The 26,575-nt window shown below is 36.5% G+C and overlaps 1 protein-coding gene across 4 annotated transcripts in view; it reads left to right on the top strand.

Annotated features, from left to right (window-relative positions):
* Positions 1 to 26,575, top strand: part of NUP153 (nucleoporin 153) — a 64,306-nt gene that overhangs the window by 21,069 nt on the left and 16,662 nt on the right. The window contains exons 2-14 of one of the 4 annotated variants that reach the window (XM_038391426.2): positions 4,944 to 5,160; positions 7,192 to 7,440; positions 8,806 to 8,945; positions 9,028 to 9,156; positions 11,566 to 11,682; positions 11,812 to 11,856; positions 11,947 to 12,000; positions 14,523 to 14,669; positions 18,899 to 18,951; positions 22,013 to 22,145; positions 24,136 to 24,273; positions 25,116 to 25,208; positions 25,462 to 25,549. In XM_038391426.2, the coding sequence (XP_038247354.1) occupies positions 4,944 to 5,160; positions 7,192 to 7,440; positions 8,806 to 8,945; positions 9,028 to 9,156; positions 11,566 to 11,682; positions 11,812 to 11,856; positions 11,947 to 12,000; positions 14,523 to 14,669; positions 18,899 to 18,951; positions 22,013 to 22,145; positions 24,136 to 24,273; positions 25,116 to 25,208; positions 25,462 to 25,549 (1,603 nt within the window). The remainder of the gene's footprint in view (positions 1 to 4,943; positions 5,161 to 7,191; positions 7,441 to 8,805; positions 8,946 to 9,027; positions 9,157 to 11,565; positions 11,683 to 11,811; positions 11,857 to 11,946; positions 12,001 to 14,522; positions 14,670 to 18,898; positions 18,952 to 22,012; positions 22,146 to 24,135; positions 24,274 to 25,115; positions 25,209 to 25,461; positions 25,550 to 26,575) is intronic. The other 3 variants (XM_038391427.2, XM_038391432.2, XM_038391435.2) reach the window with 3 other exon arrangements.

Below are 26,575 nucleotides of genomic sequence, written 5' to 3'. Positions count from 1 at the left end.
CTTATTGGTGACTAATTTCCACTTGTTATTTACGTTAGTGAGTGTATACCTTTGACTATTTGAAGATATGATCTGAACTTCATGCATAGTCTTTTAGCTTCATTAAGTTCATTAAGGCAAATTGCAGTTTTGCAGCTGATCTTTAATGCTGTCAGCTTGAAATCTAATCAGTTTTTTTAAAGAAAAGAATTTAACGTAGTTTCATATAACACACTTGCTCTGGGTTCCCTTACCACTTATTGTGGTTTTTCAAACACGCTTTCTTCTTTTAAATTTTCTTTACTTTCCTATTGGTGTGTGAAAGGCCAATGCAAATAGGTGAAACTGTCACATGCATAAAGTAGTTTCATGGTATATCTACATTTATAGACACTGTACTCCCAGCTACCAGAGGTATAAATAGCAATATAGTTGGTGAGGCACAGCTTACATGCCTAACCCTAGGGCAAGAGTTCTCAACCCTTTTCTGAGGCCCCCCCAACATGTTATAAAAACTTCACGGCCCAGCTGTGCTACAACAATGTTTTTCTGCATATAAAAGCCAGGTCCAGTGCTAGGGGGTAGCAATCAGGGCAATTGCCTGAGGCCCCACAGCGCAGGGGCCCCGCAAAGTTAAATTGCTTAGTCTTCAGTTTCAGCCCTGTGTGGCAAGGCTGGGGGTCCTGGGCTGCAGTCCTGCATTATGGGGCTTTGGCTTGCTGCCCTGAACCCTAGCAAGTCTAACGTCAATCAGGCTTCCCGGACCCCCTGAAACCTGCTCACAGCTCCCCAGGGGGCCCCGGACCCCTGGTTGAGAACCACTGCCTTAGGGTATATACCCTACATGGCTCTTTACATGACCAAGCAGTGCTTCCTGGATCTATCCTGCTACTTTTAGCAGTGTAGCATCCTATCGTCTCCTTGTTGCTGGAGCCTTTCCCCACCACAATGAAAGACTCCGGCAGTAAGGGAAGGTTCTGGAAGGGGGAAGGCAGTGGGGAATCATTCCAACAGCTCTTCCCTGCCAGAGGCTTTCCCATTGCTTCCTGCCACCACAGCCTTTCGCAGTAGTGAGTGTGGATGCAGCAGGCCTTTCACTGTAGTCTATAGTTACATGTACCCTACACACCACCACCAGTGTAGACAAGGTCTCAGATGCAGAAAGTTAGCTAAAGGACTGGAAGGGTTATTTTAAAATAAAGTTGGGGAATGAAATTGTGACATAAACAGTTTGCACATTTAATTGTTTTATATACTACTTATTTCTGCTTGTGATGCCTTTTGAAGAGTGGATATTTAAACCCCCCTCCCCACTGAATTATAACATTCATTTATATTGGTTACAGCCGCTAGTCAAATCTTCATCGGAGGTAGAGGCTTGACTTGATTTCAGAGTTGCATCTTTGTATGTACTAAATAGCCATCAAAATTACTTTTAAATAATCAGCCAAAACTGTAGTTACTACCACCTCTTCGAGATAATACTAGTTTTATTTTTTTAATAGAGTTAAGAACATAAGAATGGCCATACTGGGTCAGAACAATTGTCCATCTATCCCAGTATCCTGTCTTCCGACAGTGGGTAGAACCAGATGCAAAATGTGGATAACTGAAGATTAGTACTGTATGTTTTCAAATATCTGTTCTTCAACTGCCTATCTTTTATTTCCAGGATTCCATGTTTCTATGATTTGTAGTGTTTTTCTACTCTTTACACTGGAATGAGAATAAGATGTAAATGAATTTAAACTGGTCAAACTGTTATTGTTATTACTAACAATAGCATCTGAAACTGCTGTAACATGTGAGAAATTATCTAATTCAATAGCTCTTTGCCATAGGGCTAAATAAATATAATGCCTATACAGGATAGTTTGTGATTTGCCCAAAGTCGCACAGGAAGCCTGTGGCCAAGCCAGGAATTTAGTCCATGTCTCTGACACTCACTCCTGTCCAGTGTCTGATGCACTGAACCATCCTTCCTACCCTGAACAAGGGAATAAATTTTCTTAGTCAAATTACAAAAAATAATTTAAAAAAATTGACAAATGGCATCTTACAGGAAGGCCAGGTTAAGGTGTTGGCACTGTAGACATGTGCCTAGGACTCCAGCTTCTGGAAAGAAAGCTTTAATATAAAATAAAAGTTCTGTTCCTAGTACTTGTGGTTGTGAAGGAAAACTTGAAAACATGACCAAGATATAACCCATACAGTAATGTCTGCCTGAGTCTACAGACAATCTCTGATGGTAGCTTTGAGGTGTGAATTCACGCAATGCATTTTAATGGTGTTAATTCTGAATCCACTGTTCTGGTTGGCTCACACCAACACCACTCTGGGAGGGTCCACGCTGCTGCTATTCAATTATGACAGAACAAAAGTCATCTGTAATGTCTTTTCTTCCTCAGTTTAAGTAGTTTGAATCTTCAGTTTACTCATTTGATCATGTTTATGTATAATCTTATACAGTGAAGTCCACATAGTTTAGTTTTGTTTGCTTTTGAAGCATTGAGGAACAACATTCGTAATGTCCTGCCACAAGTCTATTGATTTCGATGTAGTAGAAACAGAACTTGAACTGACAGTTTTGCATTTTTAAGTCCTCTGAAATTCCAGTTTCAGATTACTGCTTAAGTGAAATAACCTGACATGCTATGAACAGTTTTGTAGTGTTTTCTTATATATTGTGTTACATTTATTTTTCCTTCAAATTGGAAAGAAATGATTCAGTGGACTGCATAACTACATTATGATTAAGTCTGTTTCGTTGTGTGATTTGGATACAGTCAACTATCCCTGTAGGAGTACTTGTGGCACCTTAGAGACTAACAAATTTATTAGAGCATAAGCTTTCGTGAGCTACAGCTCACTTCATCGGATGCGTGAAGTGAGCTGTAGCTCACGAAAGCTTATGCTCTAATAAATTCGTTAGTCTCTAAGGTGCCACAAGTACTCCTTTTCTTTTTGCGAATACAGACTAACATGGCTGCTACTCTGAAACCTATCCCTGTAGGGAAGCTGAGGTTTAGTGTTTGTACGGTACAAGATGCCAAGTGCTATCTTAGTAGTAAGTATGGATTATATATTGCGTACATTTGTGAGTCCATTGTGATCTTTATGATGCTATTTGTAAATGAGATTCCGTATTTAAACAAGGAAAGCTAGAATGACACCACTTTCTTTCAAATCAACCAGCTGTGGAACTTTTTCTGCAGAAAAAAGCCATCCAAGCTGGTTATGCAAGCCTTTTTCATTTTTTTTTAACTTCCATCACAAGTGTTTATATGAACTTATTTGAAAGACTTTTTTGTTAGAAAATCTCTGATTTCAGTCTGAATAACTTTTATTCTAGAAAGTTGAGTACAGCAAGGTTCTTGTTCTGTCTATTAGGAAAGAAAAGTTACATAATTACCTAGAAACCTAGACCCAGGTTCAGTAAGGTAGTTAAGAAAGAGCCTAACTTTAAGCACTTGTGTTGTCCCATTTACTTTAAATAGGACTGCTCAAGTTCTTAGTTAAGTATATGCTTAAGTAGTCCTATTTAAAGTTAGAGGGACTACGTAGGTGCTAAGAGGTAGCATATACTTATGCATCTTGCTGAATCAGGGGGGTTGAAGAGAGTCTTGAGAGTCGGGATGAAGAACATGACTAGTGGATGGAATTGACTGGAGCGCTGACATTGAAGTGTTTTGACATTGAACTTTTTACGGAGGGTCTGATCACTTTGAAGGAGTTTGTAGTATCTGATATAGTGATTCTGTATAAATCTGGTTAGCTCATCTTTTCTCATATTTCAAAATGTGTAGAATTCAGTAGGGTATTTCTCATTCTAACTGTAATAGAGTTGAAAGCTGCTGATCGATACTTCAAATGCATAATTAACGTTTAGTGATTACCAAATGGTGTCTAAATAATGACTCAACATGCTTGAAGTAAAAAGAACAGTAGGAATCAAGTGATGAATAGAAGTAATGAAATCATAATCTTCTAAAGTTAAAATATAAACCTTGCCAAGAATTATTAAATGGAAAACAAAAGCATTTGTGTATTTTAAAAAGTGCAAAAAATTAGGTTTTGGGGGTTCTTAAAGATCAAATGTGTCATTGAGTGAAACTTAACCAAGGTAGAAGAGCAGAACACTAATTATTTTGACAGTCCCACATAGATACATTCTTGATGCCATAGATGCTATTGAAATGTAGCCAAGTTTCTTCCAACTAAGTTTCAATAGCAACTTAGTTCAAGAGCACACTGTCTTCAGCCCTCAAAAAATTAATGACCAATTGATGACTCTTTTTCAATAACACTAATATAACAATGATAAATCAGCATTGATTACTCACTCATATTAACAGTTCATCAGAGGATACAGAGATCTGTTCAAAGCATAGTATTTTATAGATTTTGATACAAGTAGTCAATGTTTAAAGTGCCATGAGCAAAAAAATCATGAGGCTCATGGTTGTTGGAAGTACCTTGATGTCACTGTAGATGTTGACTAAGGGTTTCTTTGCACATATAGTTGTTCCTGATTAACTCCACATAGGGATGCATTTATTCTAGAAAAAGAATATTCACATATGGAATTAATCAGGAGCAACTCCACGTGTAGACAAGCACTAAGAGAAGGGGTAGGAAGAAAGTCTTCTTACAAACTGGAGGGAGAATGTAGCTTAGTGACCTTGCTCTTGAAGTTCAATCAGAGTTTTGAGAATTAGGTGAGAGAAGGGCATCAGGGACATTAAAAACTCTGATACAGGGAAATAAATAAATTGTCCAATGAGTAGTCTTCATATTTGTCCTCAAGGAATATAATACTTTAAGAGTTTGAACTTCTTGTCTGTTGTATTCATTTTCTCAGCAGTTCTTGCCTGACATGTCTTTAGTATCTGTGTAATATTGTATGTCAAAATATATTTTTGAGTTCATGCTTGTGGTTAAATATAAGCACTTTCTTTTTCAAGCAGGGAATCATTAGTAGAGTTACAGAATCAGTGAAGAATATCGTACCAGGTTGGTTACAAAGGTATTTCAATAAAAGTGAAGATGAATGTGTAGATGCAAGCGAACCTGTAAGCCAGCAGGAAACTCCAGTAAACTACCATCATGGTTATTCAGATGATCACACCCCAGTGTTTGATGGGAGAGTCACTCCTGAGTCAACAAGAATTAATTTAGAAGGTATGTGGGAGATTGCAATCAAAACTGTAGTCAGTTAGTTGAATAATCTTTATTCATAAATTTACATTTATGAATTAATTATAACTTAAGAGAAATTGGAAGGAAAAGCCATTTTACAAATTCTGATACAAATGTTTTGATAACTTTTTTCAATTTTAAGTACAAACGTGTCATTTGAAACATTGTCTTCCTGTGTTCTCTGAGGGTGTCCTATAGGGAATTATATGTCAATGAGTTTCACGTAATCCATTAAATAGCTTTAAATGGTCATGATTTGTACTCAGAAGTAAGTTGGATTGTTTATAAACAAAAGACCTCTAGATGAAAAACTCTTATCCCATTACCATAGAAACATTTGTTATGTTTCATAGTTCCCAAAACAAGATACGGATGAGCAGTCCTAGAATGAGTGGAATATACCCTCCTCTGAGTCCTGACCTTTTAAATCAGGCTCCTTTGATCAGTAATACAGATGGTAAATTCAGGTTAGTTCTTAATTATCTTAAAATTAGGATACCTATAAACATGACAAAATTGGCAGGACATGGCAATAGTTTCTTAGATTTGCAGTGCAGGACTATCCAGATACTCCCATCTGTGAGCATGTATTAAAAATGTTTGCTGTGGTGGCGATTACCAAAACTGCTAGCCTGGGTAGGAGGTCATTTGTGTGCATCTATCATTATATGACTGTCAAATTGGAGAAAGTTAGTTGCCTCTGCTAACAACACCATCTGAAGAAGACTTTAAGGGCAAATAAGAAAATTTACAGCACTCGCAGTCCTTGACTGGAGAGCAAGTTTTCATAAAGGAATAGGGGATGTCTTCAGGACAGAGGAACACATACTGTCTTGGGTTGAGAAGAACTTACAGGACTTCTCAGCAAGGACAACCACACAGCAGATTTACTCAAACAACTCCAAAGGATTAAAAATAATACTGCTGTCCAGAACTTTAACCAGTTATGATGCAAATGGGGAATGCCACAGATAAATCTTAATGACTTGAGAACAGAAAAAACAAACTCCATATAATCAGCTTTCAGGAACCATTGACCTGAAGCATAGATGCTCTCTCCCAAGCTGGACCTTTAGCCTGATCAATATAATTCCTCTCAAGATGTTATCATAAAAATCTGCTGGAGATTGGGCAGACTGGTTAGTGACCCCACCATGATTCTGGACACTGAGCTAATCCATAGATGCTGATATTAATAGCATTTGCTTTCCTAGAACGTCTGAGGAAGGCCTCGGGCTCCTTTTAGATAAAATGTACCTTAATTGTCATCTCCTTCGCACAAGAACTATAAGAACTAATCCACCAATAGTCTTTCAGAACTTCAGACCTTTTGATTTATTTGAGAAGTTGCTCATCTGGTTACTATAGGGTGGCATCACTTTCACACAAACCAAGAGGTTTGTATCCTCTCTCTGTATGCTAAAATCCCATCAATAAATGATGGCAGGGACACAACATTTTTCATCTGTAGGGGGAGCCAGTACAATAAAATTTAGAGAAGATACCAAAAAAAGTACCTTTATTGCATATAATCAAGTGACTTTTAATACTTTCTATCTAATAGAGATTGTATTAATTAGGTGAATTGTCTAATGTCTGAATCTCATCATTTTCTTCATACATTCATTTTGTAAATTTGCATATATTTTGTGTGATGAAAGACTCTATTTGAGAGCAATTGGACATAGGGGACAACATTAGAGTTGTTAAGGAAACCTTGACACTGAATTTCCTAATTTTCTTGAAAATTCCTGAATTTTCTTTGTAGTTTAAAATTTTGTTTAATATTGCAGTAGGTTAAGTATTTGCATATAGTGCTGCTGCTGTCATGAGACAGTTAAGTGAAACCCTGTACGGGTGAGGAAGAAGTTAAATTTGGCTTATCTCTATTTTTGTACTTGACACAAGGCAGTATAGTGACTGTTGATAGAAAACAGCTCTTGATTTCTGTGTGCTTGTACATTCACCTTGCCTAATAGAATTCTAATTGTGTTTTTTTTAATTCCTCTTTAGAACCGTCCACAAGTAGATCTGCATTAAACTTCTCAGATGTATTAACAAGACCCTCTCTTCATCGGGGTCATTTGAATTGCACCATGTTGGATTCCCCATCACCACATTGTCAGCCCTCCACATCCTCTGCATTTGCAATTGGCAGTTCTGGACTCTCCCTTGTAAAAGAAATCAAAGATTCTACCTCTCAGCATGATGATGATAACATCTCAACTACTAGTGGCTTCTCCTCTAGAGCATCTGATAAAGGTAACTTTCATTTTACTACGGTCATATCTGCCTTATATGATGATTGTGTTTCACAACATGAATAAATTGAGTTTGTTTCATATGCCATCTGTCATCTTAGTAAATACAAAATTTGTTAGTGCCAATTACTTAGATGTATATCTTCTGGTATTTAAGAATTTAACTTTTTTTAAGTATCTGAAATATTACATCACATTGTAATTTTTAGGTGAGTGTTCTGAAAAATGCTGTTATGAGGCTAGGATGTCTCAGGAGTTGGTGATGGAACACGAAGCCTTTCACCTTGGTTATACTCATATTAAGTTGAGGTAGTAGAGACTGACAGCTCATTGTACTCATGAAATTGGGTGGTAGTCTCAATCAGTTTAATTTTAAATGGATGTTCATATCAAAATCACCAATGTAATTCAGTATTGAATGGCAGTGGAAACCCTGAAAATGGGCTGGGGTGTTCTGCAGGTCAGAATTGAGGCATACGGTCAGGGTCATGTGGGGAGACTTGCACTGCTTGTGCTTTATCTGTTTTGTGGACAGAGGACTTCACTTTTCAATACTGACAAGTCTGTCACATTTCATGAATACTACATTCACTAAGGAAAAACATTCTCAAGATTTTAAAGTAAAAATTTTAAGTTTTGGACTGACACCTTTGGATACTGAGGTCCTTTATCTTCAGAATAAGTGCTGGACAGCATAGGCTGCCGTATTGCAGGTCTCCTCGTACTGTGCATCTACCATTGCTCTCCCTCTTTCTGGAGGAGCTATCCTTGGTGAGGATAGTTGTTTCCATGCTGTTGCAATTCTTGGCCTACCTGAATCTGTCGGTAAGAATGCTGGTGGTTTCTATGGACTATTTGATAGTAATGGGAATAAGAGCATTATCTCATTTCAGATGGATAACTAAACAGTTACCAGACTTATGAATGAGTCATTTCTGACCTGGGCTAGTCTTGAACCATTGACCTACGTGTGAAGGACTTAGTATCTGATTACCAATCCCCATGTGTTATAGTCTCCTCCTGTCTTCGTCAGAAAGAAGAAATACCGTTTTATAGTAAATCCATCAGTATTCAGTTCTGTTTAGTTCCTTTAATTTCCATTCTAAGGGCTAGTTGTGTATATGCTTTTGTGAACAGAGCCTGGGTTCAGGGATGATGTTGGTGCTCCTACTCTTTGATGCAGATTATATTGCAATAATACACAATATTAGTCTGTTTAAAGAACCCTGAAACCCTGGGGTAGAATAGTGCAGGATTAAATATTGGATTTTATTATGTGTCTCCTTAATGCTGTTTTATATCCAGTTTTCTTGTGTATTAACTAATTTACAGTATGATTTACACACACCATGTGTCCTTTTGTCAGATATAGCAATTTCAAAAAATACATCAGTACCACCTCTCTGGTCCACAGAGGCTGAACGATCTCATTCTCTCACACAACATTCTGCTACCAGCTCTAAAAAACCTGCATTCAACTTATCTGCTTTTGGAACCCTATCCCCTGTGAGTACTACACAATATAAATTTTAATCACATTAGTTTTGTCTCCATTTTGCTAACTACCTGTTAATATTTCTCTCTGCAGTCACTTGGTAATGCTTCTGTCCTTAAGGCAAGCCAGCTTGGGGATTCTCCATTTTACCCTGGAAAAACCACTTATGGTGGTGCAGCTGCAGCAGCAAGACAATCTAAAATACGAATTACTCCTTATCAAGTAAGAGAAACCATTGGTTATATGGGCAGGGAAGAGTAGTTGAAATGTAAAATGAAAATTTTGTCTTGAAAATGTGCACACAAGATAGATCAAAAACTTACTTTATTATCAGTAGTAGACACTATACTATTATAGAGATATCACTGACATTCAAGTAATGGAGGAGGAAACTGTCAAATGTAGAAGTCTTTAACCAGGAAAGCTTCCAATCTTAAAGGTAAATTTCATGAGCGTATTAGCCTGTGGGACTACTGGTGATGAATAGTTGCTTATTAAACTGATTTTGAATTTAAAAACTGTTGTAGAGCAACCATTGCTTCTCCGTTGTGCGTACACACTCTTGCGCAGTTTTTATATTTCAGCAGCCAGCCACTAAAAGGAGTGTTGTAGCCATGTTGATTCCAGGAGAGTCATAAGGTGGGTGAGGTAATAGCTCGTAGCGGAGCAAATTCTGTTGGTGAAAACTCAAACTCTGTAGCTGCAAAATTGTCTTTCACCAACAAAAGTTGGTCCAATAAGAAATGTTACCTCACCCACCTTGTCTCACTGGAGCAGTGGTACTCAATCCTTGGCTCTCATGGAGACCTGTGCTTCTCTTGTTCTTCCAGATGTAAACCAGAGTAAGTGAAACACTGAATACAGGTTTCCATGATGAATTCCATGCATCCTAATCTCTGCTGAGTAGAATAGTAAAGGGTCAGTGCCTTGTTTGTAAAAAAGAAAAGGAGGACTTGTGGCACCTTAGAGACTAACAAATTTATTTGAGCATAAGCTTTCGTGAGCTACAGCTCACTTCATCGGATGAAGTGAACTGTAGCTCACGAAAGCTTATGCTCAAATAAATTTGTTAGTCTCTAAGGTGCCACAAGTCCTCCTTTTCTTTTTTGCGAATACAGACTAATACGGCTGCTACTCTGAAACCTGTTATTATGCCTTGTTTGTGTAATAGCAGTCTGGCCTTAGGAATGTTGTAGAAATGATCAGTGAAAATTACAAATAGTACAATGCTGTTTGTTGTCTGAGAGACAGGGACAAGCTGTATTATAACAAAGTTATACTTTATCATGCATCTTTAAATTGGAAAATTTGTATTGTAGCAGAAACAGTAGTGATTGCTTTAAAGTTGCATAACAATTTATATATAATTTACACGTGCTTAACTATACACGTGTGTGTGTGTGTGTGTGTGTGTGTGTGTGTGTGTGTGTGTGTGTGTAAAACATCATGTAACCTTAACTACAGCAGGAATAGATATTTGTGCCTTTTTGAAAGTTTTCATATTTAAAGTGACATACTACTTAACAAACAACATAGTTTTGCTGACCTTTGTTCTTCTACCCAGCAGAGATTTGGATACAATCCTAAATGCAATGTCAAGATACACACTATAACACAATCCATTTAAACATTTACATAATCCGAATGGACGTACATGTATCTTTGTAAAGTGCCAACTCTTAAAGACAGATAATGTTTTATAAACTAAGACCTGTCTAATATCATCATAAATGCTATAAACAGTCAAAAAAAATTGATTGCAATTTTTCAAAAATCAGTTTTAAAAAATAAACATAATTGGGCCTGGGGAAGGGGAACTAAAATGGCAAGCTTCCTTTGAAGGAGGGAATAAGCTCACATCCTGCTATTTGCTGTGGGTTACAGCCAGTATTACTAGCTGCTTGTATCCTCTATGCTTTGCTTCCTGCCTGCACATAGCAGCAGTGTGGTGCGCAGCAGTTGTCTATGATTACACAGGGGCAACATAGGATGCCAACAATAAATGAGTATTCAAGGAAGCTTTCCGAGTATTCTTCCTTTTGACCTTTGTTGCTTCTCTTTTATAGTTATGTTTGATATGTATTGTTGTAAATATAAAGGTTTCTCTTCTTTATAAAGAAGTTACAAGGCACTGTAGTAGCAAAATATAAACTCTGAAAATAATTAAAAAGAGAAACTAAAAATTGGAATTCCCGATCATGATGTAAACTGATTAAGATGATACATTATACTGTCATGTAACTCTGACTTCTCTTGCTTACTCAAAGTACATTCTTCAAAAGTGATTTGCAATGAGCCTTTACTTACATTTTCTTTCCTGCCCTTTTTCAAAAAAGATAGCAGGCCCATTATTTTCTTCTTTCAGCCTTTTACATTTTGATTAAAAGAATATGAATTGAAGTGATTTAAGACGTCACTTTGTCCCACACCCATCTTTCAGGCCCATGGCGGGGACAATCCAACTCTTGCTGTGAAGCCAGTAGACTCCCATTTTCTTCAGTAGGTCCTCATTGAGCTCATTCCCCACTTCTCTTCTAAAATATTGGGATCCAACCCATTGTTGTCCCAAAACAAATAAATATATGAATGTTGAAGTCCAACATTTTAACATTTATCATGCTAACTTTTCAGACACCAGTCAGAAGACAAATGAAAGCTAAGCAAGCAAATGTGCAATCCTATGGAGTGACAAGTTCCACAGCGCGGCGCATCTTGCAGTCTCTGGAGAAGATGTCAAGTCCTTTAGCAGTAAATGGCTCTCATTTTACTCTATTGTGTTTCAGTGCAAGAGCATGTAACACATTCTAAACTTACCTGCACAATATTGGTGAAAACTTTCTTAATATAGTTTAACTTACTGTAATATTTATTTGACAGGATGCTAAAAGGATTCCATCTTCTGTTGTTTCTCCATTGTCTTCTGTAAGTTTGTCTCTAAACTGTCTTCTCTTTTGTTTCATGCCAATGTCATTGTAAAGAATTTTCCTCTAACGTGTGGCTTTTTCCTTACAGCCCGTGGACAGGAGCATGCTGGATATTACTCGCTTCCATTCAAAGAGAAAACAGGTAAGGATTCACTGATACCCAGGTAGTTTATCAACTTAATTAAAATATTAATTAGTTTTAAGTACTGTGAAGATTCTGCAAACCTATAGTGCATACAAGCAATAGGATATTAACTCACATAACATTAAAATTATATTTTGTTTGGGTTATTAATGACAAAAATGTTCTCTTGTACACACTATATCTGGGAGGGCTGGGACGGTTATCCACTCCACTTCTGGGGCAGGCTAGTTTCATGTTGCTCTTTCTTGAGATCTGTTACTAAGAGGAACATGACTGGAACTCTAAAGGGAGCTTTGTTTCTTCCCACTACTAGTTGGCAAGCAAGGTGTGTGTTAGACAATAATTTGAGGAAGGTCTTGTGCCGGAAGAGTGACCAGAAATGGAACAAATAATAAATATTTATAAATGGTGCTAAATGACTTCGCCAGATTTGTATTTAAACCAATGATTTAAACTTGTTACCTGTGCTTCTTAATGCTCCTGTCTTGAAAAATGGTGGCTTGTTGAAGAGGGAAGGAATTTTGTAATTTCTGGTCACCTCTATCATTTTAACCAATGTTCTTACACATAAGAATAAGTTTAAGCTGTTGTTAAAGAAGCCCTAATTAGTCATAATGGTATGGTAAATCCTGATTCCTGTCATGGTGTTAACAAGTGAAAAATGCTAATGGATTTTTCAAGTTTTTCAGATACTTCTAATATTGCATAAATTTGGGATCTGAGACCACTATAGAAATAAAAATATTATTTTCCTTCTATAGCATCCACCACATGAAGTTTTACACAGAAAATGGAGAGAATGTCTCTTAAATTTCTGTACTGACCTTTTGACTAGAAATATTATTACACTTGACAGTTTACCAGAACATATTAGAATCCACATCTTTTGTAGTTGAGCATTTGTTGAAAAGATGACACTCGAACACAAAGTATAGTGTGTAATTCCTTCAGCATAAGTGTCATGTAAATAAACTGCAAAGAAAACTGCAGTATAGCATTTTCAGTTAAATTATAGAGCCACACCTGTGTTGAGGCGTTAAAAAAGATGTAGCAGTTATGCAACAGAGAGCCTGGTGACATCAGACTAAACGAATGTTGCACACAGCTGTCTCTGGCTGAAAGGAAAGGAATTGTCTATTCATACTGCAATATTTGGCAAGAAAAGGGAAGCCCTTGATGGTAGTAATTGCTGGTCGAGACAAGGATTGTTGGGCGGTTTTTTTGTTTGTGCTTAGCTGGCAGAGTAAGTGGACCGTTGACAGAACAGTTGTGTACTTAGTAAAAACTGTTTCAATTGATACCAGTAGTGCAGTACATTTCTTGCTTTAAAAACCCACATAGGCCAGAATAGCACTCACGTTAGTGCTTTTCATCTGTAATCCCTTGTCAGAAAAATGTCCGCCTACCTTTCCTTATAATGTTTTGATGACGCACATTAAAATTCACACTGCAAAATTCTTCCATTTAGAGTGGACTAGATTGATGAACAAACTTAGTTTAATGCATACTTTATGGAAGGTCTCAGAAGCAGACAAGAAGCATTATTGTAATGAGCTTTGAAAAAGCTCCTTTTCATGAAGTAATCCTTGAAATTACACTAGGGGAAATAAAATGTGGCTCCTTCCTGAGTTATAGGGATATTGTTAGTTTAAAAATAATATTGTAAATTATTTTCTCTACTGGTGTTTGACAAAACTAGATTACTGCAAGTGAAGCAGATTATAAAATTCAGATTAATTTTCACTATTTACATGTCCTAACAAAGAAATGTTTGAATAATGAAAATCAATGAAGACAGTTTAATTTTTAGATATGTATGTAGTGTAGTAATGTATAAGTTGCAAATATAGTGCATGTGGTATTTGTTTAAAATAACTCTTAACGTTGGAATGTTTGTTAAAAAGAAAATAATGTAAAGATTCTTTTTGTGTTCATCTTTTTGGTTCTTCTGTAGAAGCTTGCTTTATACAAAATCCAAAATTTTGGATACAATTTGAATTGACATTGTCTTTTTAAAATGAGTCAGTAAAATAAAATGTGGGGTAAAATTTTCAAAGTGCCTGCATGGTTTGAGGGCTTAGTTGACTAATGCTGTTGGGGTTTTTTTTTTTTTTTTTAGGATGAGATTTGTTGGTGTAATCAAATCCAGAGGGTGGGTTGATTAGCCATTAGCACTTTGACATAGAAGTCTATTTCCTGGCTTCAACTATGAGCACAAATTTCATTGTGTGTGTAAAACAGGATAATACTCTGATGATTTCAGTGAATTAATGTTCCTAAATGTTACTAAAATTAGCTGAGGAATCCTGGTTTTAGATTCAAGACACTGTTGGATACCTTGCTTGACTTTCTTCATAATTTCTCCATGCGCATTGAATACTTGTATAGTACACGAAAGCACCTCACTGAGTGCAGTGATTGCGTAGAGGTAGTTAGCTCGTTTTATTCAGGTTTTTAAGTAAATACAAATGATCCCAAAGCCTCCAAACTAACTATATTGATTGCTGCTTCTTTTAAAGGTGGAATCCCAGCATCCTCCAGTCCAGAAACTAGTGACAGCGAAGACAATTTCTCAGTCAATGAGCCGGTTACAGTATTTTAAACCATCTCTGACTCCAGCTGCTGAGTCAGGCAAGATTAGACAGAGAGTAGATGTAAAGCACAAAGTAAGTATGCTTTCTCTTAACTTTGGAAGAGCTATAAATATAAATAGTTCTCCTATTGAGATGTTCTTACCTGTCAAGACAATTTATAATATTCAGGGTAATGCTTAAGACAGTAGGAATCCTTGTAGAAGGAATATTTGAATTTGTGTCGATTTTTATTGTATTCATAGACCAGTATATGATTGGTTGGTCATCCTCAGTGTAATGGTGTGCTGCTGGCTAGGACTATATTTGGACTGAAAGGATAACGCAGAAGAGCAGTAAATTTTGAGACCTAGTTATGATCAAATCTCTGATAGTCTTACAAGAAACATCTGCTGAAATAATTATCTAGCAAAACTTGGATTATTTTCATGCTAAATAAACATACTTAAGCTCTGTATAAACTATCTTTCAGTTAAGCTATGGTCTCCCAGTGATCTAATTTTTGAGATCCTGTAGGGCATTTCAGTTTGTGTTACTCTAAAATTTTATAGGTAACTTATAAAACATATAAACTTTTTCAGTTCTGATATACCATATTTCCCAGACAAAAATTGTACCTTGTCCTTTTCTATTATGCAAATACTGGGGATTGGAAAGTTGGGAGGATATCTTTTGAGATGGTTGAACCAGAAGAGTGAAGGAACCCCACTGCCTGTGCAGTTATCTGTTTTGCCAGAGATAGTCTTTGGAAGAAGATTAAGTAGCACTGACGTGAGTGGGAGGAACCAACCTATGGATATTTTTGAAAGTGAAGTGAAGTGTATGGGTTGTAAAACTGTTGAACAACCAAGTGGCATAGGCTTGGAGGAAAGAGGGTGCCATTTATGTTTCTATAGAAAGCATAGTTGTTAAAATTCAAAACAAGTATTGATATTTTCACTAAATATTCTCCCTTCGGCTCTTCTGAGTAAAGCTTGAATGGATTTTAGGCAGCACACCAACATATTATTTCCCAGCCACAGACATCTGTAATACAGTCTATTATGGCGGAGTTGGTTATAGCTCAGTAATTAAGTCTGAGTTCCCTTTTGTCCTTAAAAGCAGGGATTTAACCTTTTTGTTGTTTAAAAAAAAAAAATACAGCTTACCCTCCCCAAACTTACAGGACTTGCTCTTTTTACAGAATGAATTTTCTGAGAATTTACAAGTAAATCTGTTAATAAGTTTTGAGTTAGACTTAATTATTTAAGAAAGTTATCTGTCAAGTTTTTTTGTTTTTTGAGTGATCTTAATAAAAGAGAGACAGACACTTCAAACTTATACTTAAAATCAATTGAAATCTTTTGTGCATAGGCTATATTTGAAGAAATTAGGTTGTGATGAAGCTAAATTAATGATTGTATTTAATTGTTATGAATATAGAGACTACAGAGTTACGTCACTGCTGAAGTTTGTGACAGTGGTAACTTGGTCGCTGCCTCTTTTCTGCAGTTTGTTTGCTTGAAGCCGTTCTGTTGGTTGTATTGAGTCAGTGGCATGAGAAGACTGGACTTGTGTGTCAAGAGTTCTCATTGGTAGATGACTTGGCCCTTAACTGTCACTACTTTTAGAGGTTCTGTGGCTGTAACTTGGGCATTAAGGCCTGAAAGGCTGTCCATAGCACTGCTCCTTGAACTCCCCATTGTGAACCAAGGCAGCACTGCTGGGGGGAGCTGAGACAGGAACATATGGTGAGCTGTTAAAGTGCAGAGACGTTGGGGGTGTGTTTACACTGCAATAAAAAACCCATGGTACTACGTCACAGAGCCAAGGTCAGCTAACTCGTGTTCGTGGGGCTAAAACTAGAAGTATAGATGTTCAGGCTCAGGCTGGAAGGTTTTCAGTTTTACAATATTGGATTTAAACTGAAATTTTGAGCTGTTATGTAGATAGCATAAATACTTTATCATGATTTTCATTAGACTCAAAAGTTGTCAGAATCAAATATTCAGTGAATTTTGAACTCTAAATGGGAACTATCTGCTAGTAAATAACACAGCACAGCTACCATATGTGGGGGTGCCTCAGTTCAGCATTTTTGTGTTTAACATTTCAGTTTGGGTTTAAGTCTCCTATCTGGAAGGGCCCAGGGAGCAGGAGGACCTGTTTTATGATGTTGACCTTAACTGCCCCTTGTAATTAATGATGATTACATGTTGATGCAAGTGAGAACCTAGAGAAAAGAAACTTATTGCAGTTTAGAGGGGGGAGTAAAAGTGTTTGTTAGAAGAAAAATAAGTAGTTATAAAAGGGAACTAAAGAGAGAAACCCAGCGGTTGCGATCTGTTAGGGCTGCCTGCTTAGTCAGCAAGAGACTAAAGATGTTTTATTCCAATAGCAACTCTCAGAAAAAATGCAAACCTGCAAGAGGTAGAACTAAGATTATATGTGCAGGCTTAATTTTGGATTTTCTAATTTTTTGAGGGTCTACCTCTCTAACCTTAATGTTATCTGAATATTCCATACAAAACTCCATGTTATGTGTATTTTAGTGACTAGCTGAGACTTTGTTATATTACAGCGGGGAGAGATAAGCTGTATTTCACAGTCGTCTGTGTATCTGTTCTAATGGGATTTTTCCCTACGCTCTAAACATTTTGTTTTGAATACAAAGTTCTATGCAAATGGCATAATCAATGTGGCACACAGTAAATGCATTAAAAATTGGCTAATAGATCTCACAAAGTAATTGTAATTGAGGAACTGTTATCAAGTGGGGCATGTTTCTTGTGGGGTACCTCAGGAATCTGTTCTTGGCCAAGTGCTATTCATTATCTTCAGTGATCTGGAGGAAAATATATGATCACGGCTGGCTACTTTTGCAGATGATGCCAAAATTGGTGGAGTAATTAAAAAAAAAAAAAAAAAAGAGGACAGGTCAATTCTGCAGAGCCTTCTGGATTGCTTAGTAAGCTGGACTCGTTTGAACAACATATATTTTAATATTGCCAAATGTAAGATACATTTAGGAACAAAAAGTGTGCGTCTCACAGTGAGGGTCTACATCCTAGAAAACAGTGACTCTGAAAACAACTTAGAGAGTCATGATAAAATGCCATGCCAAGAGGGCTAACGTAATCCTTGGATGAATAAGCAGAGGAATATTTAGTAGGAGTAGAGAGGTGGCAGTATGTCTACGTATAGTGTTAAGGAGACCATTAATGGAGCCCAGCATCCAGTTCTGGTCTCAGTGCTTCAAAAAGGATGTTGAAAAATTGGGGTTCAGAAAAGAAGGTTCAGATGAATGATTAGAGGTATAGAAAACTGTCTTGCAAAGGAAGATTTAAGAAGCTCAATCTGTATAGTTTATCCAAGAGAAGATTAAAATCACGGTCTGAGTACCTACACGGAGAAAATTTCTGATTAAAGGGTCTTTAGTCTAGTATACAAAAGCATGACCGAGTCCAATGTCTGGAAAAAGAAACTAGACTAGAAATAAGGTATACATTTTAAATAGGGTAACTAACTGTTGGAACAAATTACCAAGGTATCTGGTGGATTTTCCATCACTTTAAGTCTTAAAATAAAAATTGAATGTCTTTCTGAAGCTATGCTTTACCTCAAATTGAAGTTATGGGCTTGATGTAGGAATTACTGAGTGAAATTATAGGATTTGTGTTATACAGTGTCAGAATGGGTAATCATAATGGTAATTTATGGTCTTAATATCTATGAATTCATAAATTGTTTAGGTTGCAGAGTTTGTGTTTTGTCCTGATAGAAGATTGATATGAGTCAGATGTCAATAGATGTTTGTTTCTATGATTAATGGGATTGTTAAAATGGCCTGCTCTTTCTAATATAAATACCTTGCTAGTATTATATGATATACTACTTAATTTCAGTAAATATTACCTCAGTGGGATTGCATGGACTGTAAAATCAGCCCAGATTTTGGTCCAAAAAGTTTATAATATATTATTTGGAATCCATTGTTTGTTAAAATTGGTACTTAATGTGTCTTGTATGCAGGCTATGCTAGTGAAATTTGGTTAATATAAAAAGAATTTAATCTCCCATTATTTTAATCATTAATAGTGATAAACTGATGACATCCATTGGAGCTGCAAAGCTTCATTTGAGTGTATCTGTAATATTGACTTAACTCCAAAGTCTAAGTAGATGCAGTTAGATTTTTCTAGTTAGTTTAACTAATAAAAGAAGCAGAAGAAATGTTGTAAGAATTGCCATAACTATAGTCTTGTTTTGTGTTTCAAATAATAGCAAATTCAGAGAAACCCGAAGTTATTTTCCTTTATTTGCAGGGAGTGAGGGAGAAGAATTTGACTGCAGAACAGCAAGTAGAGCCACCTGAAAGGTATGTTTACTTCTTAGATTTAATCTAAATTATTTATGTGAGAAAAGGGTGGTGGCTTTGTGCATCCGCCACTGGAATCTCTGTGCGTACCCTTTTTGTAAAGGAAATAAGAAGTATTTCTTGATCACACAACAGAATGTGAAATTGGGACTCTTTTTAGTTAAGAATTGTTTCTCAGAAATGGCATATGAAATGTCTGAAGTCTGTTAATATACACTTAGTAGAAAAGAAGGGAATGATGATAGATAAATTAATAACGACAGCAGTAATTATCCTAAATGAAAAAAGGATACATGAGAATATGATTTACAGACAACCACTTATTAGTCAGTATGTGTCTTCCTACCAGCAAATGAAGACAGGAAATAAACAAAGTTCTTGCAATGTCACTCTTGTAGAGGGGGCTGTTTGGCTAGTGAGACATTGTAATTTCCCTTCTCCAGGAAGTGTGGACAGTTTTTCAGCTAGCTGAACTAGATTTCTAATATTACCTTAGCTCCTTTAGCAATTCTGTCAGGATTAGATGTTGTAGAAGTAAGGCATTTTGCAGTGAAGATGTTTCTCTTGGTTCGTCTGGGCACTCTGTATGGTAGCAGCCTCACGTTTTTCCTAATAGTTTGGAATGTGAAGCCTTGGTTTAAGGTACTCTGAGCTGACCTACCACTTCCCGTGACATGGCAGAAGTAACCTGCTTAGTGGGACTAGCCTTTGTGGTTCCACCTGTCCTACACTCTGACCTTCAGTTTTGGCTCATGATATTGAAGAGTATATTAACGTAGCAACCAATTGATGTATCAGTCCTGTTGTATGCATATGGTTACTACAGTAAGGTAGGTTCTCTCTGAGGGAAGTTCTTTTGAGTGTGAACCAGTACCATTTTCTTAGTTAAAGAAAAGGAGTACTTGTGGCACCTTAGAGACTAACAAATTTATTTGAGCATAAGCTTTTGTGAGCTACAGCTCACTTCATCGGATCCATTCAGTGGAAAATACAGTGGGGAGATTTATATACACAGAGAACATGAAACAATGGGTGTAACCGTACACACTGTAACAAGAGTGATCACTTAAGGTGAGCTATTACCAGCAGGAGAGCGGGGGGACACACGACCTTTTGTAGTGATAATCAAGGTGGGCCATTTCCAGCAGTTGATAAGAACATCTGAGAAACAGTGTGGGGGTTTTCTTAGTTGTATCTCATGGTCTTTGTGGAAGGCAGCATGGCCTTATCAGATGCTTTGCTGTGTGTAATATACAGGACAAATTGCTGCTTCATCCCTAGATGAGTCACTAGGCTCTGTTAGCCTTCAGAAGCTAGCCCTCACCTTCTTGGAGTAGTTCTGTGGGCCTTGGAAATGATTACCTGAGTTTTCCTCTATGATTTTTATTAGTCTCTCAACTTTCATAGCCTCAGTATCAGTTTCAGTTTAGCATTTCCCCCTCAAAATGGATTATTCTATAGTGGAAATAGGATTTTTCTCACAAGATATCCTCTGCATGAAGATAATGAACTTGTACAAAGCCTGACTTCTGTGGATTTGTATTTTCCTGCAGAAGGGATAATTACACCCTTTTTTATTTTTTTTTTTTTTTTTTTTTTTTTTTTTTGCAAGAGAGTCAGTCCATTTGTATTAATTGATCAAGAGAGTCTGCACTCTAATCCATGGGTCTGTTTAGTTCTTGGGTGGCTCTTGATAAGAAACAAGGGAATTCCCTTAGGATTTTTGCAGAAGTTTTCCGTTTTTGAAATCTGGGTAAGGACTTGTAGGTCAGAGTCTTTCCTTTTGGGACAGAGGAGTGACTTCCTCCGTAAGTGACAAACAGGTGTATGCAGAAAAGGTTACATATTTTGCATAAGAGTCTGAGTCAGGCTCTGGTGCAGGAGTAGTTAAATTGAGTAAAATATGAAATTTCTAAAATTCTTGCTGCTCTTTTAAGTTTGGATAGTTAAAGGTTGAGCATCCAAGTGCTAGTTAGGCTTTAAGAGGCAACAGAGTGCTCTTCCATAGGTTTCCATCCAGAGCTAAAGAGATTATTCTGGAGCATCTAACAAGGTTAAACCAAGACTCCGCCCTCATCCTCATGGGGACTTGACCTGGGGCTTAAAAGCCTTCATGTGTGCTTAAACCTATCTTTTTAGTAGTCATCTGCTTGGCCGGAAGAAGAACTTCAATATAGGATTTCTTTCCATTGGGCACTTTTATCTCTTTCTTCATCTGGGCAAGGTGTAATGCTTAATCTTGTTCCTTTTTCCTTACTTTCCTCGAGTAGTTTTTCCCCTTTCCACTTGGGTTAGAATATCTTTCCCCTTTGTTCTGTCCAGGCTTTTGGAATGAAAAGAGAAAATTCCATTACACTTTATAAAGCTCTTTGATGTATGTGCATCTCAAAAGAATTTTGGGATGTTAACACAATCGGAACTCCTCTTTGTTCTATTGAGGGCCATATAAAAGATGCCATAGCTTCTAAGGCTTCTGTCTGTCACTGTCATGCGGCAGAAACTGGAGTCTCTGCCTTCTTTCAAGGTTCGTTCCATAACAGTGGCAGACAGGTACCTTGACATCCTTTTATATCTTCTCTATGCTGAAATCTTGATGTGTCAATGTTTGCATGTAGTCTGATCTGTTCTCCCTCCCATGATACACCCATTCTATCCGGTCTCTCATTTGGTGGTGAATATTTCATTTGAAATGTCCACTGTCCAGGCTAACAATAAGGGATGTGGGAGAATAACATATTTTACTAGCTAACTTAATTTTTCCATCTTCTTCTCTGCTGGCTCAGACATCACACCTTGTGGAGTTGAGACTATTTCTGATTGATTGATTGATTTTTTTGATTGATTGACTCTCTTTTTTGGTGGTAGCTTTTTCTATTTAGCAATATTCTTATTGCTTGGGATGTCTATTTGACCAACACAATACAACTTGGACAAGAACTTTGTTTTTTCCGGACTGTTAGTAGGAAGGTTTCTGTTCCAGCCCAGACTGAGGGTATAAGAGCTTAAAACAATTAAGTAATAAGAGTGCGCTTTAATCATATACTGTTTATTTCTGTGCTAGCAATTTCACATACCCCAAATTCAGTACACCTGCATCCAATGGATTATACTCTGGAGTGGGAGGTGGTGGCGGTGGCAAGATGAGAAGGGAAAGAGGAGTACATTATGTATCTCAACCAGGACAAGAAAAACAGGTAAGAGAAAATACTTCAGTTAAATTGCTTTATCACAGTGGAATTTTTCAAAGCATGGATGCAATGAAACTGAAATATTTGGCTCCTAAGAGACTACACAAAAAATTAATAGTTACGAGCCAGTCATGTTTGTACATTGCCTAACTATGATTGAAGTTCCTGGGTGCTATGATAATACAAACAATAAATAATAATAGTTAATTCTGTTAGATATATAGGCCCAAGTCTTCAAAGAGCTGCTGATTTTGAATGCCTCAATTTTGGTACTCAACTTGAAACACTTGGCCCTGACTTTTCAGAAGTGCTGAGCCACTTCCATCTCCAGTTGAAAGTCAATAGCTACTCATCACTTCTGGAAATCAAGGCCTAGATTTCTGAAGTTGGGCACCCAAAATGAGAGGCTGCATTTGCAAACTTTGGCCATATTACTTTAGGAGTTCTTCCAATTGTATTGTAGGGTTTCCCTGCTATCAGCTGAATAAAACTATACAAGAAACACTGAGTAAATATTTCAGGGTAATATGTACAGTTTATTTTAAAGGATTAAAATATTAAATAAGTGGCAGTAAGCAAATAAAGTATTAAATTCATAATTCTATCTTATATGACTTAATAGTATAGAACAAATCAAAATTTTGAAATGGAATAAAGCTGAAGACAACTTGTGCATGCAAAAATATTAAATATGTTAGAGATCTGTGAGTGACATTGACTAATGCTTCCTGGATGCACAAATCAGCCACTCCCTCTTTATTTTTTTAATAAAAAAATTTTAATAAAACACATAAATAGTAGTACATGTTCACAGAATTATTTCTGTGTTTAGTGTCTCAAATATGTATAGTCCAAAGCATACAATAAACTATACACTGCCTCTTTTGTCTTAAGTATAAAGTTATGAATCATTAGACCAGTCTTTTGATTGAACTGATGTAGAGAGAAAATCCAGCTGGATATTGGAGATCTTTGAGGGTATTTCTGTAGCACAAATAAGAGAACGTAGTATAAAGATTTGATAGGTCTAATTTTCATTAAATATGTTGAAATGAACCAATATAGAAGTTGGGAACCCAAATTCCTTTGGGTATAAACACATGGAGAAAGTTAGGTCTTAATTTATCCACACTTAATTGTTTCTGCATCGATCCAAGTGCCATTAATGAGTTGTCATTAAACTAGTTAAATCTTTATAATACCCAGTTTAATTTCAGCAGCTAAATACCTTTAAAGAAATGTCTTTATGCTTCAGTGGCTTCTGTGTTTGTTCCATAATTGTCTTACACTTTACCTTAAACTATATGACATACCGTGAGTCAGACAGCATACTAGACCAGATTGACCACTGGTCTGATCCAGTGTGACAATTTCTGTGTTCCTAAAATAGGGCTTATGCCCTTTTGTGTCTCTGTGATGTATAAAGAAGGCCCGAAAGATTTTTGTGTGTGTTTTAAAAAAAGAACAAAACTTGCTTTCTCTGTTTTTTTTACCTTAGAAATATCAGAAACTTCAAGACTGGTCTTCCTTAGCTTTGCTAAAGGATTTCTTGCAAATCTCAGCATATATTGAAATCCCACCTCTTAATTAAGAGTATGGAGGATCAACTAGCAAAACTATCCTTTCTCTAGAATTTTGGTTATTAAAGTTGATGATGTTAACAACAAAAACAAGTTTTAAATGGAGAGGAACAACTCAGACTCTTTCTTTCTATGTTATTTTTATGGCATATCCTATGGGCAATGGTTGAATTAGCAACTTTGAGACAGTCTTCCCTGTTCTACCTACTGTACACATGATGATCATGGCATACCCATGGAAAGTGCCTGCCAAAGGTTAAAAATGTTCTAGTAGACTGGCGGGGGGGGTTGGATATATTTTTGTCATTTTATTTTAAATTTGGCTTTGCTGCTTTTAATTTTGTATAGATATTAGAGGGGGAAATGTAGTTTCTAATGTAGAATAGAAAAATAACTAAATAAATGTACAATTTTAGGAGGCGGAGGCACCAGTACTACCCAAAATACCCTTACCAATTAATACTATATCACTGCCTAACTTCAGCTTTGGCTCCCTTGCCAGTACTAATGTGTCGTCATCACCAATCACTAATACACAACCAGTGATTAACAAGGTAATTTTTTACATTGTATGTACTTAAAACTTTACAGGATTAGAATTGGTTTGTCTTGTTCGTTCGTTCCCCATGTTGCATATCAGATACGTTCTTAGTGGTATTAGGGGGTCGACTAAGTAGCGTTAGCTTATGTACAGCTGAGTAAATGAGGGCCATTATATTCTGATGTGTAATAAGATTGCAGAAAGATTTTGATGTAGTTTCACAAAGTTAATGGATTAATTATTGGATAATACAGATGTATGGCTTCTAGAAGTGCTCTGGAAAGCCTGTTATCGTTTCAGTATGCCAAGATTTATTCAACAATTTAGAAGTACCATAAATGGCATTGGAAGCATCAGTAGGAAAGAAATGTCATCACAATAATTAGTGTATATAACTGCAATAAAAATAAACATTAAAAATGTCTAGAGACGTTTTAATATTTGTGTACAGCTTTTTAAAAAAGAATCAGATACTCATTTATTTATGGAGGACCTTGTAAATGTTGAGTTAAATTTAAGGTTGTTTAGGTGTCTTGGCTGCATTTTTGTACCTTAACATATTTGAATATATTTTCAGTGTAACCTCAGCTCTGAATTTTCTGAGTTTATACCATATGGTTTTGGAATAATTAAAACATGACTCTGATATATTTTACCATAAACTACTGATATGTACTCTGAACCTTAATTGCATTTCATCATAGTTCTTGTCTGGGAATTATAAATGTCAAAACTAGCTTTCCCAAGTTCAGTGCAGAACTCCTGATATTTTTATAGCCTTAAATAGTTACTGGTTTTTCTTTCAACATATTTTCTTTTTAGATAGTCTTAATTGTTTTATTTTTGAAAATTTAGGTGCAACCAGCAAGTAATGCTAGCAGTCCTGTGTTCAGATTTTCATCTCCAATTGTAAAATCTACTGAGGCAGAAGTGCTACCTCCACTATCTGTAAGTAATGTATGTAGAAACTCTGCCCGTCCTTGAAGCTTTTGCAGTGGGCTTAGCAAAACATTTCAAAACAGAAAAGTGGCGTTCGTGGCAAGTAATGGAAAAAGGAACATAAGTTTCGATATTCAGTTGGACGCCAAATAAATTGTATGCTAGAGAATTGAAGTCTGAATTTGTATTTGTGTGTTAGACTGAATGAAGATTTCTTCCTTTTGGCATTGAAAAGATTTTTTTTTTCCTTCGCCTTCTTCAGATTGGGTTTACATTTAGTGTTCCTGTTGTGAAATCAACACAAGCTTCTGGATCCAGTGATACTCCAGTGCCACTTCTGATTAGCCCAGGTAACTAAAAATCCAGCATTTCAGACCTGAAATGTTGTTTTATTTTTTCTAGCACTAAATCTGGCTGGTGGGCATATCCTAGCTGAACTGTCTTACCCCCACCATCTGCATGCTCTCAGATGGGGATCATTTTCCACCAGATATTGGAACTAGTGTGTCACCAGGAGGAGTTTCTAGAACAACCCTCCCACTCCCAGCCCTCACTCTCAATCTTCCACCTTTCCTCCTATAGGCTGTTATTTTATCCTTTTGTGTTTCAATCACAATGCCTAAGTAATGATTATTAACGTGTTTGGTTTATCTTGAAATTTTATTTCTTTGACTCGTTCCTTCTGAAAGCAATAATAGTTCCCAACCACAACCCTAAATACTTCTGTGTTACAAGGGAAGTTTTTAACTTACATAGCCAGGGTTTCTTCTGGCATAGTGTGTTATATGAAAATGCCACTGAAATGCTATCATGGAAAGCATGCTTTAATTTGTGCATAAGTTATGGGGACACAGTAAATTTAAACCACACTACTGCTGGAAAACTTTATATACTATTGTTACAGGCAGCACCTAAGATTACTGTTGTGAAAGGTTATAGAGAAAAAAATATTTTAACTTTTTGCATTTGATAGCTTTTTTTTTTTTTTAAATATTCAGTTTCCCCTGTTAGTGGGTGTCTTTCACACAGCAAATGTTAGAACTTTTTTTTTTTTTTTTTAAAGATAGGAAAATCAGATTTTTAAACTACAGAAACTGGCAGGGAGACTCAAGGGCCCTGAAAGTATATTTGACTAATTTTTTTTAATTGACTATTTCAGATTGTTTGTTTTAAAATAATGTTGAATCCACATCTTACACACTAAGGAATTTCAGAACACTGGCTGTGCTGTAGTTACTGCACATGAAAGTCCTGTTAACTTATTCCCTTTCCTTCTGTCTTAATAGCTCTATTCCATCAAAACTGGGGTAATGTCCCAGATTTGTTAGGAACTCTTTCTAAATGTCATTTATTAAAATTACATATTTGTGCCACCA

Source organism: Dermochelys coriacea, chromosome 2 (genome assembly GCF_009764565.3).
Source record: "Dermochelys coriacea isolate rDerCor1 chromosome 2, rDerCor1.pri.v4, whole genome shotgun sequence".
In the NCBI taxonomy this organism is placed as follows: domain Eukaryota; kingdom Metazoa; phylum Chordata; order Testudines; family Dermochelyidae; genus Dermochelys; species Dermochelys coriacea.
Note: the sequence above shows the minus strand (reverse complement) of the source record. Positions and strands in the feature narration are given on the sequence as shown.